The sequence below is a fragment of the Mauremys mutica genome, chromosome 6, assembly GCF_020497125.1.
Source record: "Mauremys mutica isolate MM-2020 ecotype Southern chromosome 6, ASM2049712v1, whole genome shotgun sequence".
NCBI lineage: Eukaryota > Metazoa > Chordata > Testudines > Geoemydidae > Mauremys > Mauremys mutica.
The window spans coordinates 84,964,171-84,989,592 of NC_059077.1; the positions used below are offsets into that span (position 1 = coordinate 84,964,171).

A 25,422-nucleotide genomic window follows, 5' to 3' on the forward strand; every position below is an offset into this window, starting at 1 on the left:
CACTAATTTATATACATCAAAGTAGGAACTGTGTGAATCAATTAATATTTTTAATGCACTCAAGAGCCTCAGCTGAATTATTTATTAATAATTATTATTAAAATAAGAGATTTATGCTGAAAGTGGCAAGCTTTGCAGCTTGCACAAAGACAAAAAGGGGTAGAATGCTTTTAAAACATTTTGTCAAATACTTTTCATAAAAATTAGCTGTAAGTGATCTCAAAAGATCCAGAAATTTGGTTCAAATAAATCCAGATACTTTGAACTTTTTGAACTCCTTGGTTCTAGAGCAGGGGTTCTCAAACTTCATTGCACCGTGACCCCCCTTCTGACAACAAAAATTATTACAGCCCCAGGAGATGGGAACGAAGCCTGAGCCCACCCAAGCCCCACCGCCCTGGGCAGGGGGGCCCAAAGCCTGAATCCCACTGCCCCTGACGGGATGACAGAGCAAAGGCAAAGCCCAAGGGCTTCAGCCCCAGGCAGGGGGCCTGTAACCTGAGCCTGCCGCTCAGGGCTTGGGCTTCGGTCCCAGGCAGTGGGGCTCGGGCTTTGGTGTTAGCCCCAGCAAGTCTAAGCCAGTGCTGGCGACCCCATTAAAATGGGGTTGCGACCCACAGTTTGAGAACCCCTGTTCTAGAGATTAAGCTGAATATCCTTGTTTTATTTTAAAAGGTCATTATAGTCAGAGAACTGACTAAAATGCTATCATTTGACTCAGCAAATATGTTACTTGTATGTATTCAGAGTCCCGTTTGCTCCTTTATTATGAAAAGTAAGGTTCTGTTATTGCTAGAACAGCTCTGAGAAAGTAAGGTGAATTCTGTTGTAGGTATATGTCAACCAAATTGTAAAATAAATTCCAACTGCAATTTCTTTATTAGAGTGGATGATGAGTAAAGGCAGAAGGAACCTGTGTGGACTTTCACACTCCAAGTTTAATTTGCAAAGCTGGCAGTTGTGAAAATCATAAACTGAGTATATTTAATATGGAATAATTTACTTAAATAATAAGACTGGAATCCTAAAATGACATTTTGATAGGTCCTAAATCTACAAAATACTTGGGCATAACGTTAAGTGCGTGAGTAGTCTCACTGACTTCAGCGGGGCTACTCATCCTCAAAGTTTGGGAGACCTCAATGAATTGGGACCCTTGTCACTTTCCCACACTTCAAGTGATTTTTTGTTCTATACATACTTTTATCTTAATAAGGATACTGTTGCAGACTTCTGGGAAAAGGCAAGAACAAAAAAAGGCAAGCCTGCTTCTCTTTTTTGCCCCATAATTTATTGCTCTTGTAGGAAGCCTCGAAAAGGCATCTGTTTTTAACATATAAACCCAATGTCCTGGGGCTGGATGGAAGCGCCTACTGTGAGCATTAATGCATTTTCTAGTATCAAAGGGTTAAACAGTGAATCACTGAAATTCCATGTGTTCAGGCCTTGCTTTGGAAAAAAGGAATGCAACCCATTATGCCCGTATTTAATTTCCTTACGCATATACTCATCTGAATCCAGCCCACTAATCGTAATCACACTGCTTAAATAGATTTTTGTGAATCATGACAGAAACAGAAGTATCTACAAAAATAAAATAAAAATGTGATATAATATTTATTGAATACTACATCTTCAAAGCATTGTACAAACAAACTAGAAGATAATGCATTTGAAATGACTACAGAATGTCTGTTCCTTCATATTCATTTGAGCAATTTTTTGGAAGATTGGAACCCAAGACTGTAAACACTTTGGAGAAAGGATTGACATTGTGTCTGCCTATACAGCATCATGCACATATGTGGCATTGTAGAAGCAATAAAACACTGTAACATCACTCCCCCACCCCCCATATACTATTAATTGATCTTATTTATTTTTTTCTTTCTGTTTTAATTTAAAAAATGACAAAAATTCTGTATGGTGTGGAAAGGAGTTAACCCCTATATTTATAGATGTATACTCTGTAAATCTCATTTCACAACCTCTGAAAATAAGGATTCTAGTACCTGTCTGTGATCTGAAAACTTGTGATAGGAAATAGTTTCTGGAATACAGCAATTAAAAAATCAACCTACAAGAGACAGAAAACAAAGCTACAACAGACTGTTTCCATCAAACTTTCTGATATAATGATCACCACATAGTCTTGTCTTTTCCACTCTACAGAAGCATAAAAGCCTGCACACTTCTGTGCAACTCCCATGGGCTGCTTCTAATATAAGCAGCAAAAACATCAGTACTATCCCTAGGAATCAAATGGGGAAAAAAAGATTTAAAACTAAGAGCACTTAGTGATTTAATCTATACAAATTTCCCAAATGTTCAAAACATTAACCTGGAATAACCACCAAAAAACACCTTGTAAAAAAGTCTGATGTCAGCTAGTGTCCAGAAAGTTATAAAAACTAAAATGAAGGATAGAGAGCCACTGACATACTCGTATGATTACAGGCAACTCAACCTCCTTGTGCTTCACTCAATGCAATGGTAAAAAATGCATGCCCTCACTGAATAAAAAAATCCCACATCAAATGAATATTCCTTCAGGACCAGAAATATCTACTGATTAGTAATGAACATGAGCAAACAACACTCTCTGCTTAAAGCTTGAGTAGAGGTTCAGTATTAAAATTGTCCAAGTGCTTTATGCACAATTAGAGGGCCAAATTCTGACTTCAGTGAAGTGACTCAATTTCCACTAGTGTGGCTGAGACTGAATGACAGCTCAGTTTCTGTTTTGTGGAAGAGTGACAAGAGTTTACTGGAACCTGGTTCCCTACCACTATCAAACGTGATAGCACAGTAGATTTGTTGTTATTTCTCAACTATCTCCACTGAGGAATCCAATAAGCTATTGAAATCCAATTTAAATATCATGGCCCAATGAAGTTACAGTTCATGTGATTGTAAATCTAACTTTAAGTGCTCTGTACAGCATCATATATATTTACAATGCTATATAATAATCAAACCTCCACTCAAATTGCAACTCACAATTTACTTGCCATCAGCAATGGATTTTATTTTATGCACAAAGGAGATTTTAAAAGTTGGTTAAGAGAGACTAAACAGGAAAGGATTCTAACTATAAACTCAGTACAGAATTAGTAAATGACAAAAGGCTAGTTTGTGAGGTATTCTAGTCAGTATTACAAATACCAATTGTTATATTATATGATCAGTTTCTTATGCTAGGAAGGAAAAACAACCAGAATACTAAAGCGTAAGTATCTTTCATTTATACATTCTCTTCCCCCACAACTACCTCATCCCACCTTCTATCCCTCCCCCCCCCCCCGACACATACACCTTACCCGACATGCAACCCAATCCAGCCCTGAACATGCAAACTAAATAAAGGCAATCATTTGATCTAGGATTAAGGAATGTAATCTTGTTCGGATTTTGTCTGTCCTTCAGTTTACCTGCTTTACTGTAATCCAGTAAAATTCAGACTAAGGATGAAAAGAAAGCAGTGAAAATGAATGTTTATCTTCTTTGCATAGTTATTCCCATTTAATGCATCACTCTGAATTCTTCTCTCTCCGCGTATAAAATGAACATGTGTACAGCTGTAGAGCCAATAGTTACATACCTGCTACTCTGGTCTGTGGTCCATGTAACTGATCTTCCCTCTGGCTTTGTTTTGTACCATATCCTTATTGCATGAGGGAAGTCTCTTGGTGCTTGAACCTCTGCTTTCCTTATCATCAAGCTCCAAGGGCCAGTGGAAAACAGAAGCTCTCCACAACCAGGCGCCTGGCTGCAGCGGGTGTAATAGTATAGCTGTTCCCTCCAATGATCCGCAGGTAAAGTCACAAGTTCATGTACAATCTGATTCCTAAGATTTCTCAGCTCTTCAGCATCAGTTAGCTTGGCAGACCTTGTAAATTTTTCAATACCTGACACAGCAGCAACATCTACCTCCTCGACCTTTAACACAGATAAATCACAGCAGTCCAATACCAGCAAAAAATCTTCACTCCCATGATTCTCTATGTCACAGCAGTTCTTTGAACTAGAAATCCCAGAAGCCTGTTCCCCGTTGCTATGGTTACCATTTTTATCAGAAGTATCTTTTTCACCTTTAGCACAGACTGCAAAATCATTATATCCTGTTTTAGATGAGCGGGCACTTACATTTCTCACAGGACTGTGACAAGGTTCAGATGCCCTAATTTTGCATGTTTCATATGACTGTGAAAGGCAGGCTCCTTCCCCAGCACTGCCTCCTTTTTTGCATCTGCTCCCAGGCTCAAAAAAGAGAACTACGGTGCCTTCAATAACTTGGCTTTTAAAATCCACATCTAAGTCCAATACATAATGCTTTACGAGCATGTGGCGTGTGTTGGCCATTAGGGGTAGGTCATCCTTAGCAGGATCTAGCTTCATCTCCATGTTCCAATTTGCTAGGCAACGGCTTTGCAAATTTTCTGTCATTTCTTACACAACATGTTTCCAGGACTTTCAGCCTCCCAGTGGCATAAATAACAGTTGGTTCACATAAAAGTTAGTGTAGTGAGTTACAGTTCCACCATTTCTCTCTTACTCTGTAGAAGGGAAAACAATCAAAGAACATTTTAAACAAGTGTTCTGAAATGGATGTATCTAGAAGTTAGTACAAATAACTGTGCTGTAGTTATTAGAATTTCTATGGTCAAATAATGAATTCCTTTGTTTATACCGAGGTAGTGAGCATATTCCTTAAGAAAAGATTTCAAGATCTGGCAGCTAGAACAGCAGGCAGTCTAATCTATATGACAATCACAGAAGATGTCCAAGTGAACAGATTTCTCAAAATATTAGTTTGTTAACTAAAAGAAATGAGCTTTAATGATACAGCTTCCTTAACAGCACTTTCTTTTCACTGGCAACCCTTTGAAAAATACAAGTTTTTATGCAAGATCAAACTTACTTTATTACAGCATATCTTGTTTTTAAGATACTAAACATATCATTTATAATTTCTTGCCTCAAATGACAGCGATTGTTTTTCTACTGTGATTTTAAGTAACAAGTATGAAAAAAGGCTAAATGGCCTCGTATGTTTTATACTTTGAGAGTAATAATTTAATATATACAATGTAACTCCAGGGATTAATGTACTTTTTATATTACAACCGCTTGCATATCAGCACTTCTAGTAAATTACAAGAAAATGAGCCAATTTACCAGGAGTGCATTCTAAGTATTCCTTTGAGATTGCTCATGGAGATTTTTCAAATGTATAGTTAGATACTCAAGGTATATCATTACATCTTAATAGCTGGAAATCCATTAACATTCTGGATAATAGCCTTCTTATGGCAAACAAAAGGTCTTCTCACTGGAAAATATGCAAATACCAATACAAGGAAGAAAAACATAAAACGCATCAACATCTGTAGCAACAAAAAACAGAAGTTCTTCATGAAAGTTTACTTTGTTTTTACAATATAGTGATTGAGACAACATTCAAATTGTACAAAATCATTTAGCTCACTGATGTTTTCTTTGTTGTAACTGAATATTTTCTAGCATGTTCTATTTCTGTCCATTTATTGAATATATAGTAATAAACCTTAGAGACAAGAAATTGAAAACCTCAGCTCAAACTCTTAGTGCAGCTTCTCTAGGGTAGGCTTCCTCAGAATGAGCTTTGCATTTGTGAGCATTCTAGTCTTATTTGTCAAAATTTATTTGGTGGTTAGCTTTGTTTTCATATCAAAGATTACTACTTTACATCTCTATTACTCAGTCTTTTAAAAAATTGAACTAAATAAATAAAATATTTTGGGAATTAGAAATTAGAGAAGGTGGAGAATCATTAGGACAACTAGCCCATTCTCTACCAATGTAGGAATGTTCTCAATAACATCTGTCTAGTTTATTTTATATATCTGAAGTCTTGAGGCATCCCTTGGGATATTGTTTCACAGCCGTATATACCTCACAAGAACATCTCAAAGAGATTTGTATGTGGATCTCCCACAGTCTGTGCAAAATAGCGGTCAGGATCAGATTCCTCTATTACTCCTTCCCTCTTTTGTGGGAGCCCATGGAGTACTCTCTCTGTTAGATTGGTATCCCAAGGGGAAGGGGAAGGCCAAGAAGGGACTACATTGCGCCCCACACTACCACCAGGAAGATTACCCAGAAAACAAGGTATCATAGCATTGGGCCTTCTCCCATGGCCAAGGGGCGTTTGGGAGACAGCTAGAGCAAGTGGAAGCCCTGATTGCATGTCTCATGATCCCCTTTAACACAGACCTTTTATCATGCCATGGAACCCAAAGTTAACACACAAGGCCTTTTCCTTCAGAGGATCCAAGTAATTACAAAGAGCTGAGAGGATGGAACAGCAGCTCATTTCAACAACCTGCTGCTGTCAGCCATCAGACAGGTGCAGGGTGATGCTCTCTGTATCTGATATGAAAGTGATACAAAGCTGTATGCCATCAGCATATTGCTGGCATTTCAGTCCATATTGTCTCAACATGCCTTGGGTGCTTCAGAGAGAGAAAGAAAAAGCAGGAGAGAGGGCATGCACACAAGAAAGACAGGGAAGGGAATTTATCCTAGTAGGATTCCACAGGTAACACTTCTGGAGGTGGAGGACAAGGTGTCCATCATAACTCTCTAGGTGAAGTCTGAGAGGAATGAATGAAGCCACATCAGCATAGTTCTGCTAACCACTGGACAACTCTGAAAACGGACCACAGAATTCCATGTTTGATAATATCAAATACAGCAGAGAGGTCCAGCAATATAAATAGGAGTATCTGCTTCTTGTCCATTCATGAAAGGATCATCCAATACCAACAGCACCAATGTACTGGCCTGGAGCTTAAATGGGAGGAGTCCAGAACATTAACTGTATATAGGTGGAGTTAGAGTCAAGCTTCAGCAAGCTTCTCAGTTAAATTGCTCAGAAATGGGAAGTTTGAGACCAGTCAGTATTTGGAGATATTAGCCATGTGGGGTAATGGTTTCTCAGGTATTGGCCACAATATGGCACACATTCATGGTAGATTTTCCTCCTCACCTACGAGGTTCTGATGACCTTAGTTCCTAGAAGATCCCCATTGCTCTGGATACTTTTTCACGTGTTAAGGGGGACCTGGATCACTAACAGGCAGAGGCTAGATTTTCTTACAGCGCCTCTAGAATTTCCAGATACAAGAATGGAAAGACTCAGGCAAGAAATGTATTGTGTTATTGTACCTATATGCATTTTACAGTTCCTGGTATCCTGAGAGACTGTCTGAACACAGATGATTTTGTTCTATAGTACTTAGTTCATAGGTCTTAGATATGTGTAAATAATATTTCAGGTACAGGGCCAAATTTTCTGCTTACGGAAACAGGCACAGCTACAATAACTTCAGTAAAGTTTTGTCCATTGGACACCCACAGAGAATTATGTAGTAAAGTTAAAATTGATGTGGAAACTATATAAAATGTTTGTGAGCAGGATCAATACAAGAGAGCTACATAATACCTGTGGTTACAACAAATCTGAGTGGTATAAAAAGCAAAACATTGTCACTTATGGTTTGGTTCATCATAAACAGTCAAGGAGAAATGGAACTAATGTTTTGCCTCAGCTTTCTTATTTCCTGTAACAGCCCAAATTTTACACAGTGACATACAATAAACTACACTTGTGTAAACAATATGTATATACAGAGAATACATATGTCAAGATGAGATTATAGCATGCTGTATAAAGACATTCTGTGGCCTGGTAATAAGAGCAAAAGCCTGAGAATTTAGATGTATTAATTACAGAGAAGGCACTGATGCATTGTATAACAGAGGACAAATAATTTATAATGCATTATGTTTCTATACCAATCTTCATAAGAGCTGCTCCAGCACTTGCCAGTCATCAATTATCAGAAATCTGAAGTGAAATTCTGGCCCTATAAATTCAGAGGGAGTTTTGGCATTAATTTCAAGTGGGCCAGAATTTCATGCCTGGTTTCTAGCTAAACAGAAAACCCATGATCAACACAACGTAATTTTCCAAGATTTGAATTTAACAGGCAAACACTGGGAAGAGGGAAAACAAGCAAGCAACCAGAAAGTAGTAAAATTTATTTAAAAACCCTACTTAGATTGTAAGTTCCTAGATGCTACACCACCACAAAAAAACAAACAAGCCAGACTTTCAACAGAACCCAGATCCAATTCTCACTATTTGCTATAAATTAGTCTATAATCACTTTCATTTCACATTCTCTGTGGTTCACTTCTTGGGCATGCACAAAGCAAGTTGTAAGTGGTTTTGTTTGGGTACGCAGCATGTGAAATTTTTTTGTAAAAAAATAAGCATGTTTTTATCTTTTGGTTTATTTAATTTCTAAACAACTTTTTTTTGCTTATATCTGCACAAGTACAATTCAAAGATAGCCAAAAGTAAACACTGAAAATTTGTAAAAATAGAAGCCCTAGAATTCCTAATTAAGCCACACAGATGGCTATGAGGTAGGTACTCTAAAGCAATAGATCTGAAATATTTTCTTATTGTAGACAACTCTTAAAAAAAAAGACAAGCTCTTGTGGTCCACCACTTCCTCACTAAAGTCCAATTCAATACCTTTCCCTCTGACCACTATAGCATTCACTTCATGAAAATGGACAGTATTAGGGAGACAAAATGAAAATTAAACTGGCTTTAGCGTGATGGCTATGACTGCTTTGTTATACCCCTTCCCACTCATTTTGTACCCTGGTTGGTCATTTCCTTTCCCTGGATGTAGGAACTTTACATTTATCATTGCCAAATTTCCCCTTATCGCTCTGTCATTCTGCAATTTTAAAGCAGTCTTCTTGCGGGTGCGGAAATGTGGTGATTGTTTTACGTTTGCATTTAAGTTTTGTTGGTCAAAAGCCTTTTGGAAATCCACGGAATCTAGTGCTCAGATACAGCTCCCAGAAACATCACACCCTGAAGTTCTCACAGAAGCAGCCTGTGGACCACTTGGAAGTACTCTTAGTACCATGTTTGAGAACCACTGCTGAAAAGTATTAGACCACTGAAAAAGTGAGGCACAGAGAGATGAAGCAACTTGCTGAAGATCATACAGAAAGTCAACAGCAGAACCAATAACTCTCTAACCCCTAAGCAATGGTCGCTCTTTGTGCCACAGTGCATTTTAACAACATTTAAACATAAAATGAAGACGGTGTTGTAAGTATTTAAACTGTATATGGATGGTCTATGTATGCAGTATGTATTTGTTGTTTCAAATAGTTCCCCATTTTCACTAGATATTCTTTTGATAGGGATATTTTTTTTAGTCGTCATCTTGGCAGGACATTCGTCCAATAAAAGGAAAACAACAAACCTATACAGGTGCTTGTAGAAACATGCCTCAGCCTTCATTAGCTGCTCCTCTTGGACAAACACTAGAGTCCTGGAATACGAAGCCCCATAACAGCAGTAGTTTTGTTAAGTGTTCCTTTAACGCAGTGATCCCCACAGTTGCCCTCCTCCCCCAACTGGAGCCAGGGCCGGGAGTTGTGGCTCCCAGGGGGAGGCACAGACAGAGGAAAAGGGGCCAAGGCTGGGGGGTACATCTAGGGCCGGGAGCCAAGGCTGGGGGTGGGTCCAGGAGCAGAGCCATGGCCAGGGGTGGAGCTGGAGCCAGAGCCAGGAGGAGAGCCATGACTGGGGGTGAGTGCTTAACTACGCTGCCAGTTAAGAAGTTTTTCTAAATGTCCAACCTAAATGGTCCTTGCTGCGATTTAAGCCCATTGCTTCTTGTCCTGTCCTCAGAGGTTAATGAGAACAATTTTTCTCCCTCTGCCTTGTAACGAACTTTAAGGACTTGAAAACTGTTATGGTCCCGCCCACCCCACCAGTCTTTTCTTCTCCTCTCCAGACTAAACAAACCCAATTTTTTCAATTTTTCCTCATAGGTCATGTTTTCTAGACCTTTAATAATTTTTGTTGCTCTCCTCTGAACTTTCTCCAAGTTGTCCACATCTTTCATGAAATGTGGCACCCAGAACTGGACACAGTACTCCAGTTGCAGCCTTATCAGTGCAGAGTAGAGTGAAAGAATTACTTCTTGTGTCTTGCTTACAACATTCCTGCTAATACATCCCAGAATGATGTTTGCCTTTTTTTTTTCGCAACAGTGTTACACTGTTGACTCATATTTAGCCTGTGATTCAATAAGCCCCAAATCCCTTTCCACAGGATTACATGAACTTTAGGGGCTTTGTTGTTGGTTTACAGGTTTTTTTCAGTTTTTTTTTTATTTGGAGGGGGGATACATACACACATACTATATTATATATAGGGGAAAACTCAATTCCATCCCATCTGCCCTCTTTAAAGATAAGTGACTTATCCATTTATTGTTCCAGTTTATAAAGAAAAAACGATGAGGTGTCCTTGTGGCACCTTAGAGACTAACCAATTTATTTGGGCATAAGCTTTCATGGGCTAAAACCCACTTCATCAGATGCCTGGAGTGAAAGATACAGTAAGCAGTATAAATATTACAGCACATGAAAGATGGGAGTTGCCTTACCAAGTGGGGGGTCAGTGCAAATGAGGCCAATTCAATTAAGGTGGAAGTGGCCTATTCTCAACAGTTGACAAGAAGGGGTGAATATCAAAAGATGGAAAATTACTTTTTGTAGTGAATCATCCACTCCCAGTCTTTATTCAGGCCTAATTTGATGGTATCCAGTTTGCAAATTAATTCCAGTTCTGCAGTTTCTTGTTGAAGTCTGTTTTTGAAGTTTTTTACTTTTTGTACTTTTCCCTCTCTTGATATTCACCCCCTCTTGTCAACTGTTGAGAATAGGCCACTTCCACCTTAATTGAATTGGCCTTGTTAGCACTGACTCCCCACTTAGTATGGCAACTCCCATCTTTTCATGTGCTGTAATATTTATACTGCTTACTGTATTTTTCACTCCATGCACCTGATGAAGTGGGTTTTAGCCCATGAAAGTTTATGCCCAAATAAATTGGTTAGTCTCTAAGATGCCACAAGGACTCCTCGTTGTTTTTGCTGATACAGACTAACACGGCTACCACTCTGAAATTTATAAAGAGTAATTCACTTGGGGAAAATGAACCAAGTCTGTAAAATCACAGCCACAAACGTAGTTTTAGAACATATTAAGCAACTGAAAGCATGGGGTTAAGAAGAGAAACACATGTAGCCTTCATAATAGCAGTTGCTATAACCACTCTCTCTCTCACCCTCCCTCACCAAAAAATAGCTCCCTGTTAGACAAGAGGTGTCTGAGGAGGCAGAGCTCCTCTGCCATACAAAAGCCTGGGTTGTAGCCTGGGCTAATAAAACCTTTTTGTTTCCTTTGTTACAAGTGGTTCACTCTTGATTTCAACAAAAAAACCTTTGGGGAGAAAAAAATGCTACTGAAAGACTTTTGTTGCTGGACCAGCTGGCCCACACCATCACCTCAAAGCCTCATGAAAGGGGCAAAAAAATCATTAGCTGCTGTCTTTTATGGCTCTAGTGAAAAGATATATACATGAAGTTACAAGGGTGCATGTTGAGATCATCTTCATACAGTGCAGGAGCAACAGAGGCAAGAGTGTACTGCTGCTTCAAGTGCTATGGTTGGGGGGACGGTCAGGGAAGGCAAACACAAGAAACACTTCCTTCACCTTTACGTCCTTTGATATTTTTGTTTCTAAAAATGTTGAAAAAAATCACTTGTGTACATAATTACAGACACGGCGACCTTGTTTGGGGGGTGGGGAAGGAATGGACCCAATTGTTTTACCAAAATCACAGAATCTTAGTCTTTAAACTCAATTTTGGTCATTACTCTTGCAATTAATGCCACATTTCAAATGCATAGACTTACTAAAGCAATTAAGATTTGATCCATTATAGCAGTGGTCCCCAACCTTTTTGGCTAGCGGGCGCCAGCTGAAGGACCACTGCGGCGGTGGAGCACCCGCCGAAATGCTGCCGAATTTCGGCGGCGACGCCTCTCGATGACGCCGCTTCCTGTCAACAAGCAACATCATTGAGAGGCGTCCCCGCCGAAATTCGGAAGCGACGCCTCTCGATGACGTCACTTGTCGATGGCAAGCGGCGTCATCGAGAGGCGTCCCCGCCGAAATTTGGGGGCGATGCCTCTCGATGACATCACTTGTCGCCGACAAGCGTCGTCATCGAGAGGCGTCCCCACTGAAATGCCACTGAAATTTGGCGGCATTTCAGCGGGTGCATTAAGATGCCTCCACGGGCACCATGGCACCCGCAGGCACCGCGTTGGGGACCACTGCATTATAGTGTATAACAGTGTTTTTCAAACCGTGAGTTGCGACCCACTACTGGGTCGCTGCATGTAAGGCACTGGGTCACCTTGCTCTGGTCAGCACCAGCAACCGGAACGTTAAAAGTCCCGTTGGCAGTGCTGCTCAGCTAAGGCAGGCTAGTGCCTACCTTTTCCAACACTGTGCTGCACCCGGGAAGTGGCCAGCAGCAGGTCTGGCTTCTACGCAGGGGGGCCACAGTACTCCATGCGCTGCCCTCTCCCGAGCACTGGCTCCACACTCCCATTGGCCGGGATCCAGCCAATCAAAACTGGGGGAGGTGAAATGTGGTGCCTGCAGGCGAGAGTCGCGTGAAGCCACTTGCACGCCTCCACCTAAGAGCCGGACCTGCTGCTGGCCACTTCCGGTGCGCAGCACAGTCTGTGATGCCAGGACAGGCAGGAAACCTCCCTCTGCAACCCGGCTCGTCTGTTGAGTGGGAGCCACTGGAGATAAGTCCGCACCCCAATCCCCTGCCCCAGCCCCGAACCCACTCCCCCCGAAAGCCAGAACCCCCTCCTGAACCCCAAACCCCTCACCCCTGGCTCCATCCCAGAGCCTGCACCCCCAGTCCAGAGCCCTGATCCCCTCCCGCACCCCAAACCCCTGCCCCAGCCCTGAGCCCCTCATCCCCAGCTCCGTTGGCTGGCAGGCATCAACAATTTTCTTCAACTGGGTCCCCAGAAAAAAAGTTTGAAAACCACTGGTTTTGTATAATACATACAAATACTTTCTACCTTTACGCCACTACATTTGAGTTACAGAAATTAACTCAGATTCCATAGTGATAATGGCTACATAAGTACCTAGATCAGCAAGATGCTTGAAGTATTCAGATTTAGTTTGAAGTTGTTAATTTTTATACAGTCTTTAGTTTCAATGTATATTTCCTAGCTATGATATTAAATAGTAATATCCCGCCCTCCCCAAAAAAGTGAATAAAAATATTGTGGGAATTTTAGTGAATAAAGCAGCCTTTAATGACATTTTCTACCTGGTAGCTACCTTGACCCATTGAAAATTATAACAGTTCATATCTAAGTAGATCTCTAGATGTTTATTTGCTATCTGTATGATTAGAGGAAAATATTGTCTGTATGGATGTTTTTATGATTCTAAATTAATTCATAAACATGTTTCGTGAACTACATGGTTGAGATTTTCAAAGCCTATCGGGGATTTAGACACACAACTCCCTCTGATGTTAATGGAGTTTGTGTGGCTAACCCTGTGGTTGGCTTATCCATTCTAATTATTGTAAAAAGCTCTAAAATGAGGACTAGTGAAGCCAAAGGAACACACAGGATAACTTAGAAATAGGTCTTTGAACTACAGATGAAGAAACCACCTGTTATGTTTACTAGATACCAACAACCAATCCAAGTGCAAAATCTCCCCAAATCACACTAGGGATCTCTGCTGAATTTCCCAAACTCATATTACACAAAATTCCAGTAATACAGTGGGAGTTCTGTACTCATTTTATACATAGAATTCACAGTAAAGGTCTACAATGTGGACTAGAAAGGGAGAATATTGCCTTAAATTGAGATACGTTTTTTAAAGCTTCTTTATCCCATAAAAATTTACACTTCAGAAACCAGAAATCCAAAAACCTGCCTGAATTTATTTTAGTAAGCATTTTCTTTAGCAAGGCGTTAAAAGAAAGAAGTGACAACTTATACTTTTTAAAAGGATGTGGTCTTTTATTCACTAATCTAGATAAGAAAGACAATTTCCTAGAAATTCACAATTATTTTTATATACAACCAGAACAAAAGGATCTGAGTTAAAATGTATGTAAATTTTAACTACATGGATATGTATACATATTTAAACCTTTATTATTCAACAGCTTTAGTGAATCTCTCCAAAAATATTTGTCAGTATTGTACATTATAAGAATCCCTCATGCTTGGCAATCTTTTATTATTGTTTTCTGGTGCAGATACTGATATATCCTGTGCCAGCAATGGTTTCCCTCAGATGGATCACATTTTTGGGGAACTAATATGTTCTTCTTTGTGTGGGCAAATGCCATAGGAAAACCAAATCCACTTTGGATTATACCAGCTAAAGTCACATGTACAAGCAAGAAGAGAGACTTGTCACTGTTGTTTAAACAAATTATCTCAACCGATATAGAAGGCAAGACAAAGATTATACAAAATCCTTCCAAACCAAAGCATATTTCTTATTTCTCCATAGACTCTCATCAGAGCATAATAATTGATGGTATCAATATATCCTTTCACAGCAATATAAAGGATGTGTTTTCCAAGTACAAAATAGAAAGTAATAAAGCAAGAATTAATAGGATTCAAAAGCACAGACGTTTCCAATGTACTGCTATTTTAATAAAAAATGTAATCCTCCCAAGTGATCTTGCTTTGGAAAGCATATGGCAATTACAATACACAAACCAGTAACACCTTTTTAAAGAATTTAAAGCAACTTAATTAAAAATACTTTGACTTTAGGTGCCTAAAAGTAGCACTGAAGCAACTGCACATTTCATTTGATCCAAAATGTTGTACATGACAATTTAGAAAAAAAAAATCTCATTTCTGCCTCATAAATATTACATGTATAAAAGCCACCATATTAGGAGCAAGTTGACCATTTTATGCACTAGAGCAGTGATCTTCAAGCTGTAGAGGACATGGAGAAACATTTGAGAGGGCACTGGGGGTCCCAGGCCAGCCCCCACAAGGGGCAGGGAGAGAGCACCACCAAGCCCCACTACGGCCCCAGCTCCGTTCCAGCCCCACCCCCAGCTGCAGCCCCAGTCTCAGCTCCTGGCCACAGCTCTGCTCCTGGCTCTGGCCCCAGCCTTGCCCCCACACCCAGCATAACCCTCACCCCTAGCTGCAGCCCCTGGTGATGGCTCCTGGCCCCAGACTCGGCCCCTACCTTAGGTTCCTTACCCCTGTCCGTGACCCTCCCTCCCCCCAGGAGCCACGGCCCCGCTCCTGGCCCTAACTCCCGGGGGGGCGCAGACAGGAGTAAGGGGGAGCACAACTGTGAAAAGTTTGGGGACCACTGAACTAGGGGGTGGAGCAGGCAGGAGCACAAGTCGTAGGTGGGGATGGCCAGGAGAAGCAGGACTGGGGGCAGAGGAGCCCAACATGGAGCCGGGCTGGAATGGCAAGGGCAAGGCGGAGGTGCTGGGGGGAGCCTGGACTGGGCGGGGGACAGAGAGAACGGGCAGAGGAGCTGCTCAGGATGGGGCACAGGAGAGGGGTGGGGCAGGGCTGTGGGACTGGGGGCACTGGGACCAGATGGGGCAAGGGAGTGTGCACTGGGGTGGGACTGGAGGGGGCACCAGGAAGGGGCAGGGAGAAACAAGCCAGGCTGGAGGGTGCACAGAGAAGGGAGACAGGCTGGGGGTGAGCTGGGCGGGGGAGAGACCACACAGGGAAGGGGAAGTGAGCCAGGCTGGGGCACACAGAGGAGCGAGCAGCAGGTGCTGGCTGGGGGCAGAGGGCAGCGGTGTCTTTGCCCAAACCTCCTGCTTTCCACCCTGGGGACTCTCGCTGCAGGCAGGACTGGGACACACTCATCAGAAGCCCCAAAAGCAGAGCCGCTGTGCTTGTTTACCTGATGCTAGCAGCTGCTTCCTACCTGCTCAAGCCAGCCATGCGGGCACCTCTTGATGACCTCATCAACCCGCCGAAGAGTGCTCCACAGAGCCCCACCCACAGGCATGATCACATCCCTCCCCCAAATTCTGTCCTATTCAGGTTTAGCCCCATCCCCACAGCTGTCTGGGCCTGTGCTGTGAGTGGTGGGTGGAGTTTGTTTTGCTAGTATCCCTGCTGGGTGGGGAGGGACCTCAGACCAGATGCAGTGAGCTGGATGTTTGTAGCTCACGCAGGGGTTCTCAAACTTCACTGCACCGTGACCCCCTTCTGACAACAAAAATTGCTACGTGACTCCAGAAGCGAGGACTGAAGCTTGAGCCCACGCGAGCTCTGCCTCCCTGGGGATGCCAAAGTCAATGACCAAGGGCTTCTGCTGCAGACAGGGGACCTATAACCTGAGCCCCACTGCCCAGCACTAAAACCCTGAGGCTTGGGCTTCAGCCGTGGGCAGATGGGTTCGGGCTTTGGTCCTGGATCCCAGCAAGTCTAAGCCAGCCCTGGTGACCCCATTAAAATGGGGTCATGAGCCACTTTGTGGTTCCGATCCTCAGTTTGAAAACCACTGCAGTAGAGCATGATTGTTGCAATGTGGCACATCTTATCCCACCTGCCAAGAGGGCAGCTATGGGGGGGGACAGGCTGAGGGTTCCCAGACCCTGCAACTTTCTTGCCTCAGTTCTTCAGCTTCCTCTGTGTAAATGGAAGACATGTGGAGCTACTTTTACTCAGTGATGAGCTGCCAAAATCTTAACAACCAGTTCCCTATAAAAAGTTCTGATTTAAGGGGAGGAGCGGGGGAGGGGCCGGGGGAGACATACTCGTGGGGCCAGGGGCTCCTGCAGGGCCTGGGGAAAATTGCCCCACCCCCCCCCCCCCCCCCCCCCCCCGCGGCAGCCCTAGAGCTTGCAGCCCCCTCATCTTGCCGGCAGCTCAAAGCAGCAGGACGACTCCGGAGCTCAGCTGAGCTGCCCAGCTGATGCCGGCGGCTGGCCATGCTGCAGCTGGGGGGAAGCGGGGGAAGGGCCGGGGGAGCCTCAGCCTCCCCAGCTAGGAATCCTGGGAGCAACAGGATGGTCCGGCCCGCAGACCGGAGTTCTTTGCCCACTCCCTGGCCCTTTAACAACCGGTTCTCCACAGAGGTCTAATTTTAGCCGGTTCTTGGGAACCTGTGGGAACCGGCTCCAGCTCACCACTGCTCTTACTGCACCAATAACACTCTAACAGGGTACAGCCCCAACTCAGCCAATATTTGGCTCCTGCTCCCCCAAGTTCTGATGCCTAAAAGAGAACAAGTGTATGTACAATGACACAATCTCTGACCCAGGACCTCCCTAGAGCAGGATCCACCTCACACATTGCATTACCTAAATCAAGAACAAGTGAAACAGCTCCAATCGCACCAAAAATGTCTGGATCCCATTATGTGCTGGCATGACAATGCCACAAAAAGACTCCAGCTTTAGCACTTGCGTCTTGCTGGAATCAGCCAAGTTTTAATCCCTAGCACCCGAATTCCACTATTTAAAAAGAAATTGTTTTGCCTCATCTACTACATCTTGAAAATCCAGAAACCAATATATTCCAGTGCAAGAGTACTGAAAATCTTAGGTCTAGTATTTGGTTCTTGTAATCCTACCACAAATCCAGAAAATGTGCATTAAAATAGAAACAAGTGGTACTTCTACTGTTCCATTCGAAAAAAGAATTCTGCAAACCCTGTCCCCTCCAAAAAATACACCCTGGTAGAAGAAAGCTGCAGAAACCCTAATATGCACGAGTCTCTTGCGGGATTTTTATTATTTGTTACAAGATGTGTTAATCAAGATCCCCAAAAATGATACAGTGATCAGGGGTGATTTTAACACAAAGGTGCAAGTAACAATGATAGATTGGATAAAGTTATAGACAAATGCAGAATGATTTGGACATGAACCAAAATAGTGAATGATTAGTAGAAATGTGCAGGAAACAATCTACTGATGGGTGGAATTATTTCCTCAAAGAAATTCATAAAGCAACATGGAACTCTCCCCTTTCCCATGGTACTACAGAGAACCAGACAGATCACTTCTGCATTTCAAGAAAGTTTCCCAGCTCACTGGCAGATGTGTATTTATACAGGGGAGCAGAGGTCAGCAGCAATCAGAACGTTTGTATCACTAAATTGAAGATCAAGAAGGTTAAAACAAAGACCATGCATCAACTGGCACAATTAAATGACCCAAATATAAAAAGCCCTTTTCAGCTTAAACTGAAGAACAGGTTCAGTGTTCTAATGTACGTAACTGAAGAAAACAAAAGATGGGTGGGAAAACTGCTTTCTAACAACAACAAAATCAAAAAAGGAAGAATGGATTAGCAATGTTACTTAGGCATCTGCAGGAAAAAAAGTGTAAAGCAAAAATTCATGAATGCTAAGACACATAACGACAAGCAAATGGCAAAAATAGAGATCTAGTTAGAGAGGAAAAAGAAGTACTAGAAGAGATAAAAGGGCATATAGAAAATGTCAAGATGCTGAAGATGCTAGCTAAAAAGGTGATATTACAACCTTGTATAAGACAAACAGTTAATAGTACTGGAGGCCCTGCTACAGATGCAGATGGAAAGACTTAGAACAGAAGAATAACAGAAAAGATGGGCAGAACATTTTCAGGCTGTTTTAAACTGACCAAGCACATGTGAACTATTAGAAATATGTGACAAAGACCTACTACTAAACCTTAATATTGATTTAGAAGATATTACAATTGTAGAAGTCAAAAAAACATCAGTAAACTGAAATATGGGAATGCCGCTGGAGAGGATAACGTTACTGGAGAGATGCTTAAAGCAAGTGATGAAACAGACTTTCCTTGTGTTTTGGGATACAAATTGGAATGAAGAAAAGAATCCAACTCAATGGAAGACAGAGCATATAGTAAAATTGCCAAAGAAGGGTGACCTCACCAACTGCAATAACTGGGGAGGAATCATATTACTCATGTGCATCATCATCCTGGAAGGTAGGGGTGCTGTAACAAATTTTATAGTGGGAGGTACTGAGAGCCATTGAACCAAGCTGTAAATCTTGTATATGATGGAAACCACTTCAAACCAGAGGGTGCAGCAGCATCCCCAGCACCCCTAGTTCCGGCATTTATGCTGGACTGTATCAAAAAGCAAATAGACCTTCAGCTTAGAGAGAATCAAGCAAGTTTTAAACAGAGATCATGTGCAGACCATACTGTTGTTCCATATCTCTGAAAACAAAGTGTGGAATGGAAAGCATCTCTTGTGATATATTTTACAGCTTTCTAGAAGACTTTTGACAGCATACACAGAAATGGTCTTTGGAAAATTATGGTACACTATGGAATACCAGCAAAAATTATTAAAATAATCAAGGATCTATATAATGCCAAATGTGCATTCAGAGATAGTGATAACATCAGCCAGTGGTTTCCAGTGGCAATTGGAGTAAGGCAAGGGTGTATTATGTCCCCACTATTGTTGCACTGGTCAAAGACTATGTCATGAGGAAAGTAACTGCAGAAGGCAATTGAGGAATTTTACGATCAAAAGATAAAGCACAATAAGGATTACCTTGATTTTGCTGACGATACTGTCCTGCTTAGTTCAACACACGGCTTAATGGAAGAAAAGACCCAGCTTCTGGCAAATACAGCTACAGCAAGGGAAGACAAAAATACATGGCTATCAATGTCCCCAGAGTGGACATCAGAGTGGATGAAAAGCACTAGACGAAGTAAGCAATTTTATCTATCTAGGCAGTGAGATGTGCCATGAAGGCAACACCATGCTAGATGTCAAAGAACCAAACAAGTTTCATAAACTGGAAAAAATTTGAAAAAGTACCGTAATATGATTAGCACTGACAAAAATACAAATTTTTAACAGTGGCATCATGTCTATCCCCATTTATGGAGCAGAGTCAGAAATTTACAACAGAAATTGATAAGAAGAGCCACTCATTCCAAAATAAATGCCTTTAGAAGATCTTAAGACTCCATTGGAAAGTGTTTCTTGCAACATCAGAAATTCTAAGTAGAGCAAACAATCTAAAGCATCAAATATAGTAAGACAATGGACGTATTTAGGACACATTTTAAGGATGCAACCAACTCAACTTCCATGGCAAGTGATAATATGGACACTACTGTGGGGCTGGAGCATGGGCAGTTAGGCAAATCCCTGATAGGAGTTAATGGTATTGGACCAGGAAAAAACAACATGGTGCTTTCCCTTCTAAACGATCTTTGTCCTCTACTTTCCTAGCATCATTGTTAGTAGTTTGAAATCCAGATTACCTTTATTTCCCTGAAATGTAACTGTGGTTGTCACTAAGGATTTTTTTAATAAGTTAAAATATCATTCCTTTTTATATCCTACATTAGAAATTAAGGGAATTGCATTCTTTAGAGAACAAATGCAAATCACAATTTTTTTTCCACCGCTAGCACTGATTAGCCAGTAAAGACCTGGAGAAATAGCAAGCGGGGAAAGGAGTGAGAATATAGGTAAACAACTTTTTTTGTGTGCGCTTCTTAGCAATCAGATTAGCAGCTAGTGGAATGATTTATCACATTTCTGACATTTTGTTTTTCTTCTTACTCTCTATAGTTGTTTATAAGCAGAGGGTGGGATTTGAAAAGAGGCTAAACTGTAAAACGAAAAAGGAACAATGAGATTTACATCTGTTGAGTCAGAGTACAAAAACAGCTAATATAATTATGACTACATTTAATGTGTGGCCATAAATAAGAATCAGGGACCTCTCTTATCTCTCCATTAATCATCTACTAAGCCCCATCTCGGCCCCATACCAATTCTCCTTCAGCTTTTAACTTCAGTCAATCTACAGTCTAACCTGTCATCTACAATCATTAATTTATTTAGCCTTATTACTAACCTCATAGAAGTGTTTTGTTATGTAAAATTATTAAATGGGGAAAATGAGGCAAAGAAAGGTTTAGTGATCTGCCCAAAAATTGATGCTCAAAGCCAGCATCAAAACATTGGCCTTAGAGTTAGGAGTCCTAACTGCAAACAACACTCCATACCTTACATACCAAAGGTTTTGTTCTGAAAATGGTTAGAAAACAAAAATGCATGTACTGAAAAATCCAAGCAGCTATCATGAGATCTCTCAAAAATATCACTGCTTTACATTCTCAGGAACCATTCCAGTTAAATGACAGCTACTGCACTGTGTGCATCTACAGTGTGTGTACTTCAATAGGGCCTCCCACAGCTGCACTTCATGCAGCTTACTGCTCTTTATAGCTCAGCTACTGAAAAAAATTAAGGTGGCCTTCACATCATGCTGAAATCTTTTTTGAAGTTTGTGCTGCCTCGTTGGCATTCACAGAAAGTCCTAAGGCCAAATTTTCTACTGATGTAAACTGGTGAAGCTCTGTCAACTTCAGTGGAGCTGTGCCAATTCACACCAGGTGAAAATATGGTCAACAATGTACACTTAACAGTTCTGCACACTAGTCCTTCCTACAGTGTTTACATTTCACCCTGAGAGGAAGCTGTTCTAACTAAATGACCTCAAGTTCAGTCATTTGGAATTAATTTTTCCCAGATGGTCTCCAGAATCCCTTTCCTTCAAACCCATAGCACTTCAGCAGGTGACATGGATTCCCACAGAGTTCCAAAGGAAATGCTGCAGGACCTATCACATTGGGTGATGGGGCACATCAGGCATCAGAGGACTGATTGTAAATGGCTAATTAAACCCCCTCCAATGGGAGTCTGCAGACAAACAAAATGAACAGGAACAACTCATGGTCATCTGGAGTTTGAGAATAATTAATCTATCACTACCAGGCTCTGTTCTGATGAGCCTTTTCAATCACGTTAAGATAACAGGATGGAGAAACACACCTTCCTTTTTGCCCATCAAGAGAGGGCCCTAATGTTGCTATGTGAGATAGCCAAAACTCACTGAAACAAGGGTAGGATAGAAAAAATAAAAACCTCTCCAAATCATTAATTGAATGTTTCATTCACTCACTCACTTTGACAACCAATGAAAACCCTTGGAGCAAACAATCACTCATTATCTGCTGGCACACATATCCCATCTCTTCATTGCAATGCACTTTCGTTCGTTTCCGGAGTTATCACTTCACTCTCAGCTGCCTAGGGATGCTTCTAATTGGCAAGTTGTTGATTTTCATTAGTTCTGTCAACCCAGCTCCACAAAGGAACTTAGGTATTGTGATGCTGAACGTTGTGATGCCTAATTTTAGGCACCCAGAAAAATCACAGGAACAACACTGCAATCCACAAAGCCTGAGTTAGACACTCCTTATGATGCAATCCACAAAACCACATATGCTAGGTGGTGAGCCACGTAAGCTCGTCAATGAGAGATGCCAAGGACAGGGATGTGTCCTAAACCCTTCTGCAAGGAACAGGCTGTCAACAGGATGGTGTGCTGCCTTCCCAGAGCCAAGACATGAGACTTCACTCTAAGATCAGATAAGCATCCTAAAGTTGACAGGCAAGAATCCACTGGAGATGGTTCATAATGACAATAATGACACTGCATCACTGGATATCTCACAGATAATAGATGACTTCAGCACGCTTCCAGATTCCCTGAGATCCTTCCTATCCCATGAGCAAAGGAAGATAGAAGTCAGAAGGTGCTGCAAGTGAACCCCTAGCTGGATAAGTGGTGTAGGGTGGAGGATTTCGATTTGGTGGAACATTCTATGGAGAGAGGGGGCTGTATAGTATGGATGGCCTCCCTCCACCACAGTAGAATGGGAACCATTCTCCTTGGCGACAGGCTGCCTAGAGAAATCAGGAGGGTGATAAACGAACAACAAAAGGGGTGGGTAAAGAGATTAAAAAGAATAAGAACATCTAAAGTTAGTTAAAAAAAAAAAAGCCTCCAAAATGTAACATTTCTTTCACTAGGTTTAATAGTGTGTAATGTCCTGATTTAGCATATACACCTCTATCCCGATATAACATGATCTGATATAACACAAATTCGGATATAACACAGTAAAGCAGTGCTGGGGTGGGGGGGGGGGGGCACGTGCTCCGGCAGATCAAAGCAAGTTCAATATAACACAGTTTCACCTACAGTGCAGTAAGATTTTTTGGCTCCCGAGGACAGTGTTATATCGAGGTAGATGTGTATCTTGTGGAATCATAGATTTTTAAGCCCAGAAAGGATTATTATGATAATCTAGTCTGATCTCCTTCAAAACACATGGAATATCAAAAATAGAAATTCCATCATTTGGAACCTTAACATCTCAGAAAAGACTTCTCAATGGGGATTCAAATTATTCACTATTTACTGATAAAAGTCACACTACCAAAAATATTACTTTTTTCAAAGGTGTTGACAGGAACGACAAAAAAGGCATATTATATAATATACATAAAATCTGGGGATTCTGAATGAATTAACAGACTGTAATCCCTAAATTATTAGATGCTGAAAATGCTTAAAGATAATTGTTCTTGAATTTACAACAAGGTCTAGGTTTTGTCCTAATACCTTAAACTCTTACGATGTGTTAATTATCACCACAGAGGTAATATACATGCAAACAAGTGTACAAATGTATCATTCTTGTGAAGCTTTCCTAGAATTACATTAAATTTACAAGAATTACATCAATTAAGTGTAACTGTTTGATTTCTAACCTTTATCTATTTATACTGAATATTTCTTTTCTTCAGTCAAAGAGTTCCACCGACAGTATAAAGTAATGCTGTCGTCCATTCCCATACTTCTATCTGTATATTTAATTATATCCATCTGAAAGAAAAGAAACAACATTATTATATTAAGTCTAACCTAGGTAGTTCACTTCTGACTTGGTACGAATGTAATTCATTGTTTCCATGATTTATCAGATTATTTATGAAGTGAACCTTCCCAAATCTTTACCAGTCACTCCATTCATAAATAATTTTAACATTTTTTATTCGTTACACATTTTAAAAGGCCATAGCACTGATGGATTTTTGTATATGAGCTTTAAAGATTTATCCTAAATTATATACTGTGTGACTGTAACAATTTTAAAAGGTGTCAAAGGAAGAAATTTATGTCAACAATAAATCTATTAGCATGAATAGTCATCTGTATGTATTTTACAAATCATGTGTATTCTTGCTAAAGTTTGTGTGGATGAGTTTTAGTTAATGAGAGTTATTTAGAACATGGCATGAGTTGGGTACAGTGCCAGCAGATACTACACAGTTTGTTCGAGCCAACAGCAGCTTTGGCAATGTGGCTCATTTGTAATTCACATCATCTCAGCTGTTCCAGTCCTGGGCTTCTCAGAAGGGATTGTCAGTTATGCAGAAGTGCATGATGGTACTAATTTGTCTATTTAAGAATTTTGACAAGGAACAGGTGCCCATCATGACTCTCTGGAACTTATATAAAAGGAACAAGTACATCCTACACAGTGCTAAGCCATTCTCAGATAAGATCTTGTTTGTTTGTCATCAGTACCATATATGATCCATGGTTTTGAAGGATGCAGAGAGATCTAGCAATATCAACAAAGAATCTGATTTGTTGCTTAAGAGCAGAAGAAGGTAGTCCCTTAGTGCCATGAACAACAGGCAGTGTTCCTCAGGGCCATTTTGGTATCACTGCCAGGTCTGAAACATGACTGTGATATATATCTAGGATTTTGACAGATATTGCTGGAGCTTGGGGTCTCAATAACTTTACCAAAGAAATTGAGATTGGAGAGTGGGTGGCATTCAGTGAGGCTGTTTTAAGGGTTGGCTTCTCCAAAGTCTGAGTACTGCATTCATTAGGATAACTGACAGTTTGCCTTTTTGAGGGAGGCATGGGTTATCTCAGTTATCAAAGGGGGACTAGGTGTTTCTCACTGGACTTCACTTCTCATGAAGGACAGGGGGTCAGTTTTAGAGATGCATGAAACACTTCCGCTCACCTTTAGCAAGCTGGTGCAGTTGTGTTTGAGAGGGACACAAAGGATTCAGTTGTGTCATATGTCCTTTTAGCTTTCTTTATGGCTGCTGAGTATATATTGTGACAAAGTCAGACCTGACAAATCTAAAAGGGTGGCTGAAGGCAGGTATATCAGTCTTAAAGCCTTTTTCCTATAAACAGAAAGAAGTTACCTCAGGTTAATTATGGTCACCAGAGTCGAACACGTGATCTCTAAAAAACTGATCCCAGTTAGGAGAGAGAGGGGAGAGGAGGGATGAGAAGCAAGCTGCAAAAGAGCTGTGTGCAACAAGGGGAAAGGGCTCCTCCCACGTAAAGAGTTGTTTTTCTCTACAAGGGAAATCTTGTATTTATTTCTGTTTGGAGAGGAGACCTGAGTTCCCAACACAGTGTGGGTTAGACAGTGTGGCTGGTGATTGGTAGCAGCATAAGAGGAAGTACTCCAATGGGACTTAGGAAATTTGTCTGTTTGTTTAAATAAACCTCGAGGCCAACCCTAGGGC

The 25,422-nt window shown here is 41.2% G+C and overlaps 1 protein-coding gene across 9 annotated transcripts in view; it reads right to left on the minus strand.

Annotated features, from left to right (window-relative positions):
- Positions 1-25,422, minus strand: part of LOC123372719 (aminopeptidase O (putative)) — a 388,654-nt gene that overhangs the window by 263,221 nt on the left and 100,011 nt on the right. For 2 of the 9 annotated variants that reach the window (XM_045021081.1, XM_045021075.1), the window contains exons 4-7: positions 24,903-25,071; positions 23,629-23,743; positions 19,534-19,615; positions 3,602-4,556 (exon numbers count right to left, since the gene is read on the minus strand). In XM_045021081.1, coding sequence (XP_044877016.1) covers positions 3,602-4,446 — 845 coding nt within the window. In that variant the 5' untranslated portion in view covers positions 4,447-4,556; positions 19,534-19,615; positions 23,629-23,743; positions 24,903-25,071. Of the gene's footprint in view, positions 1-3,601; positions 4,557-5,178; positions 5,333-19,533; positions 19,616-23,628; positions 23,744-24,902; positions 25,072-25,422 lie in introns of all 9 variants that reach the window. The other 7 variants (XM_045021076.1, XM_045021079.1, XM_045021080.1 and 4 more) reach the window with 6 other exon arrangements.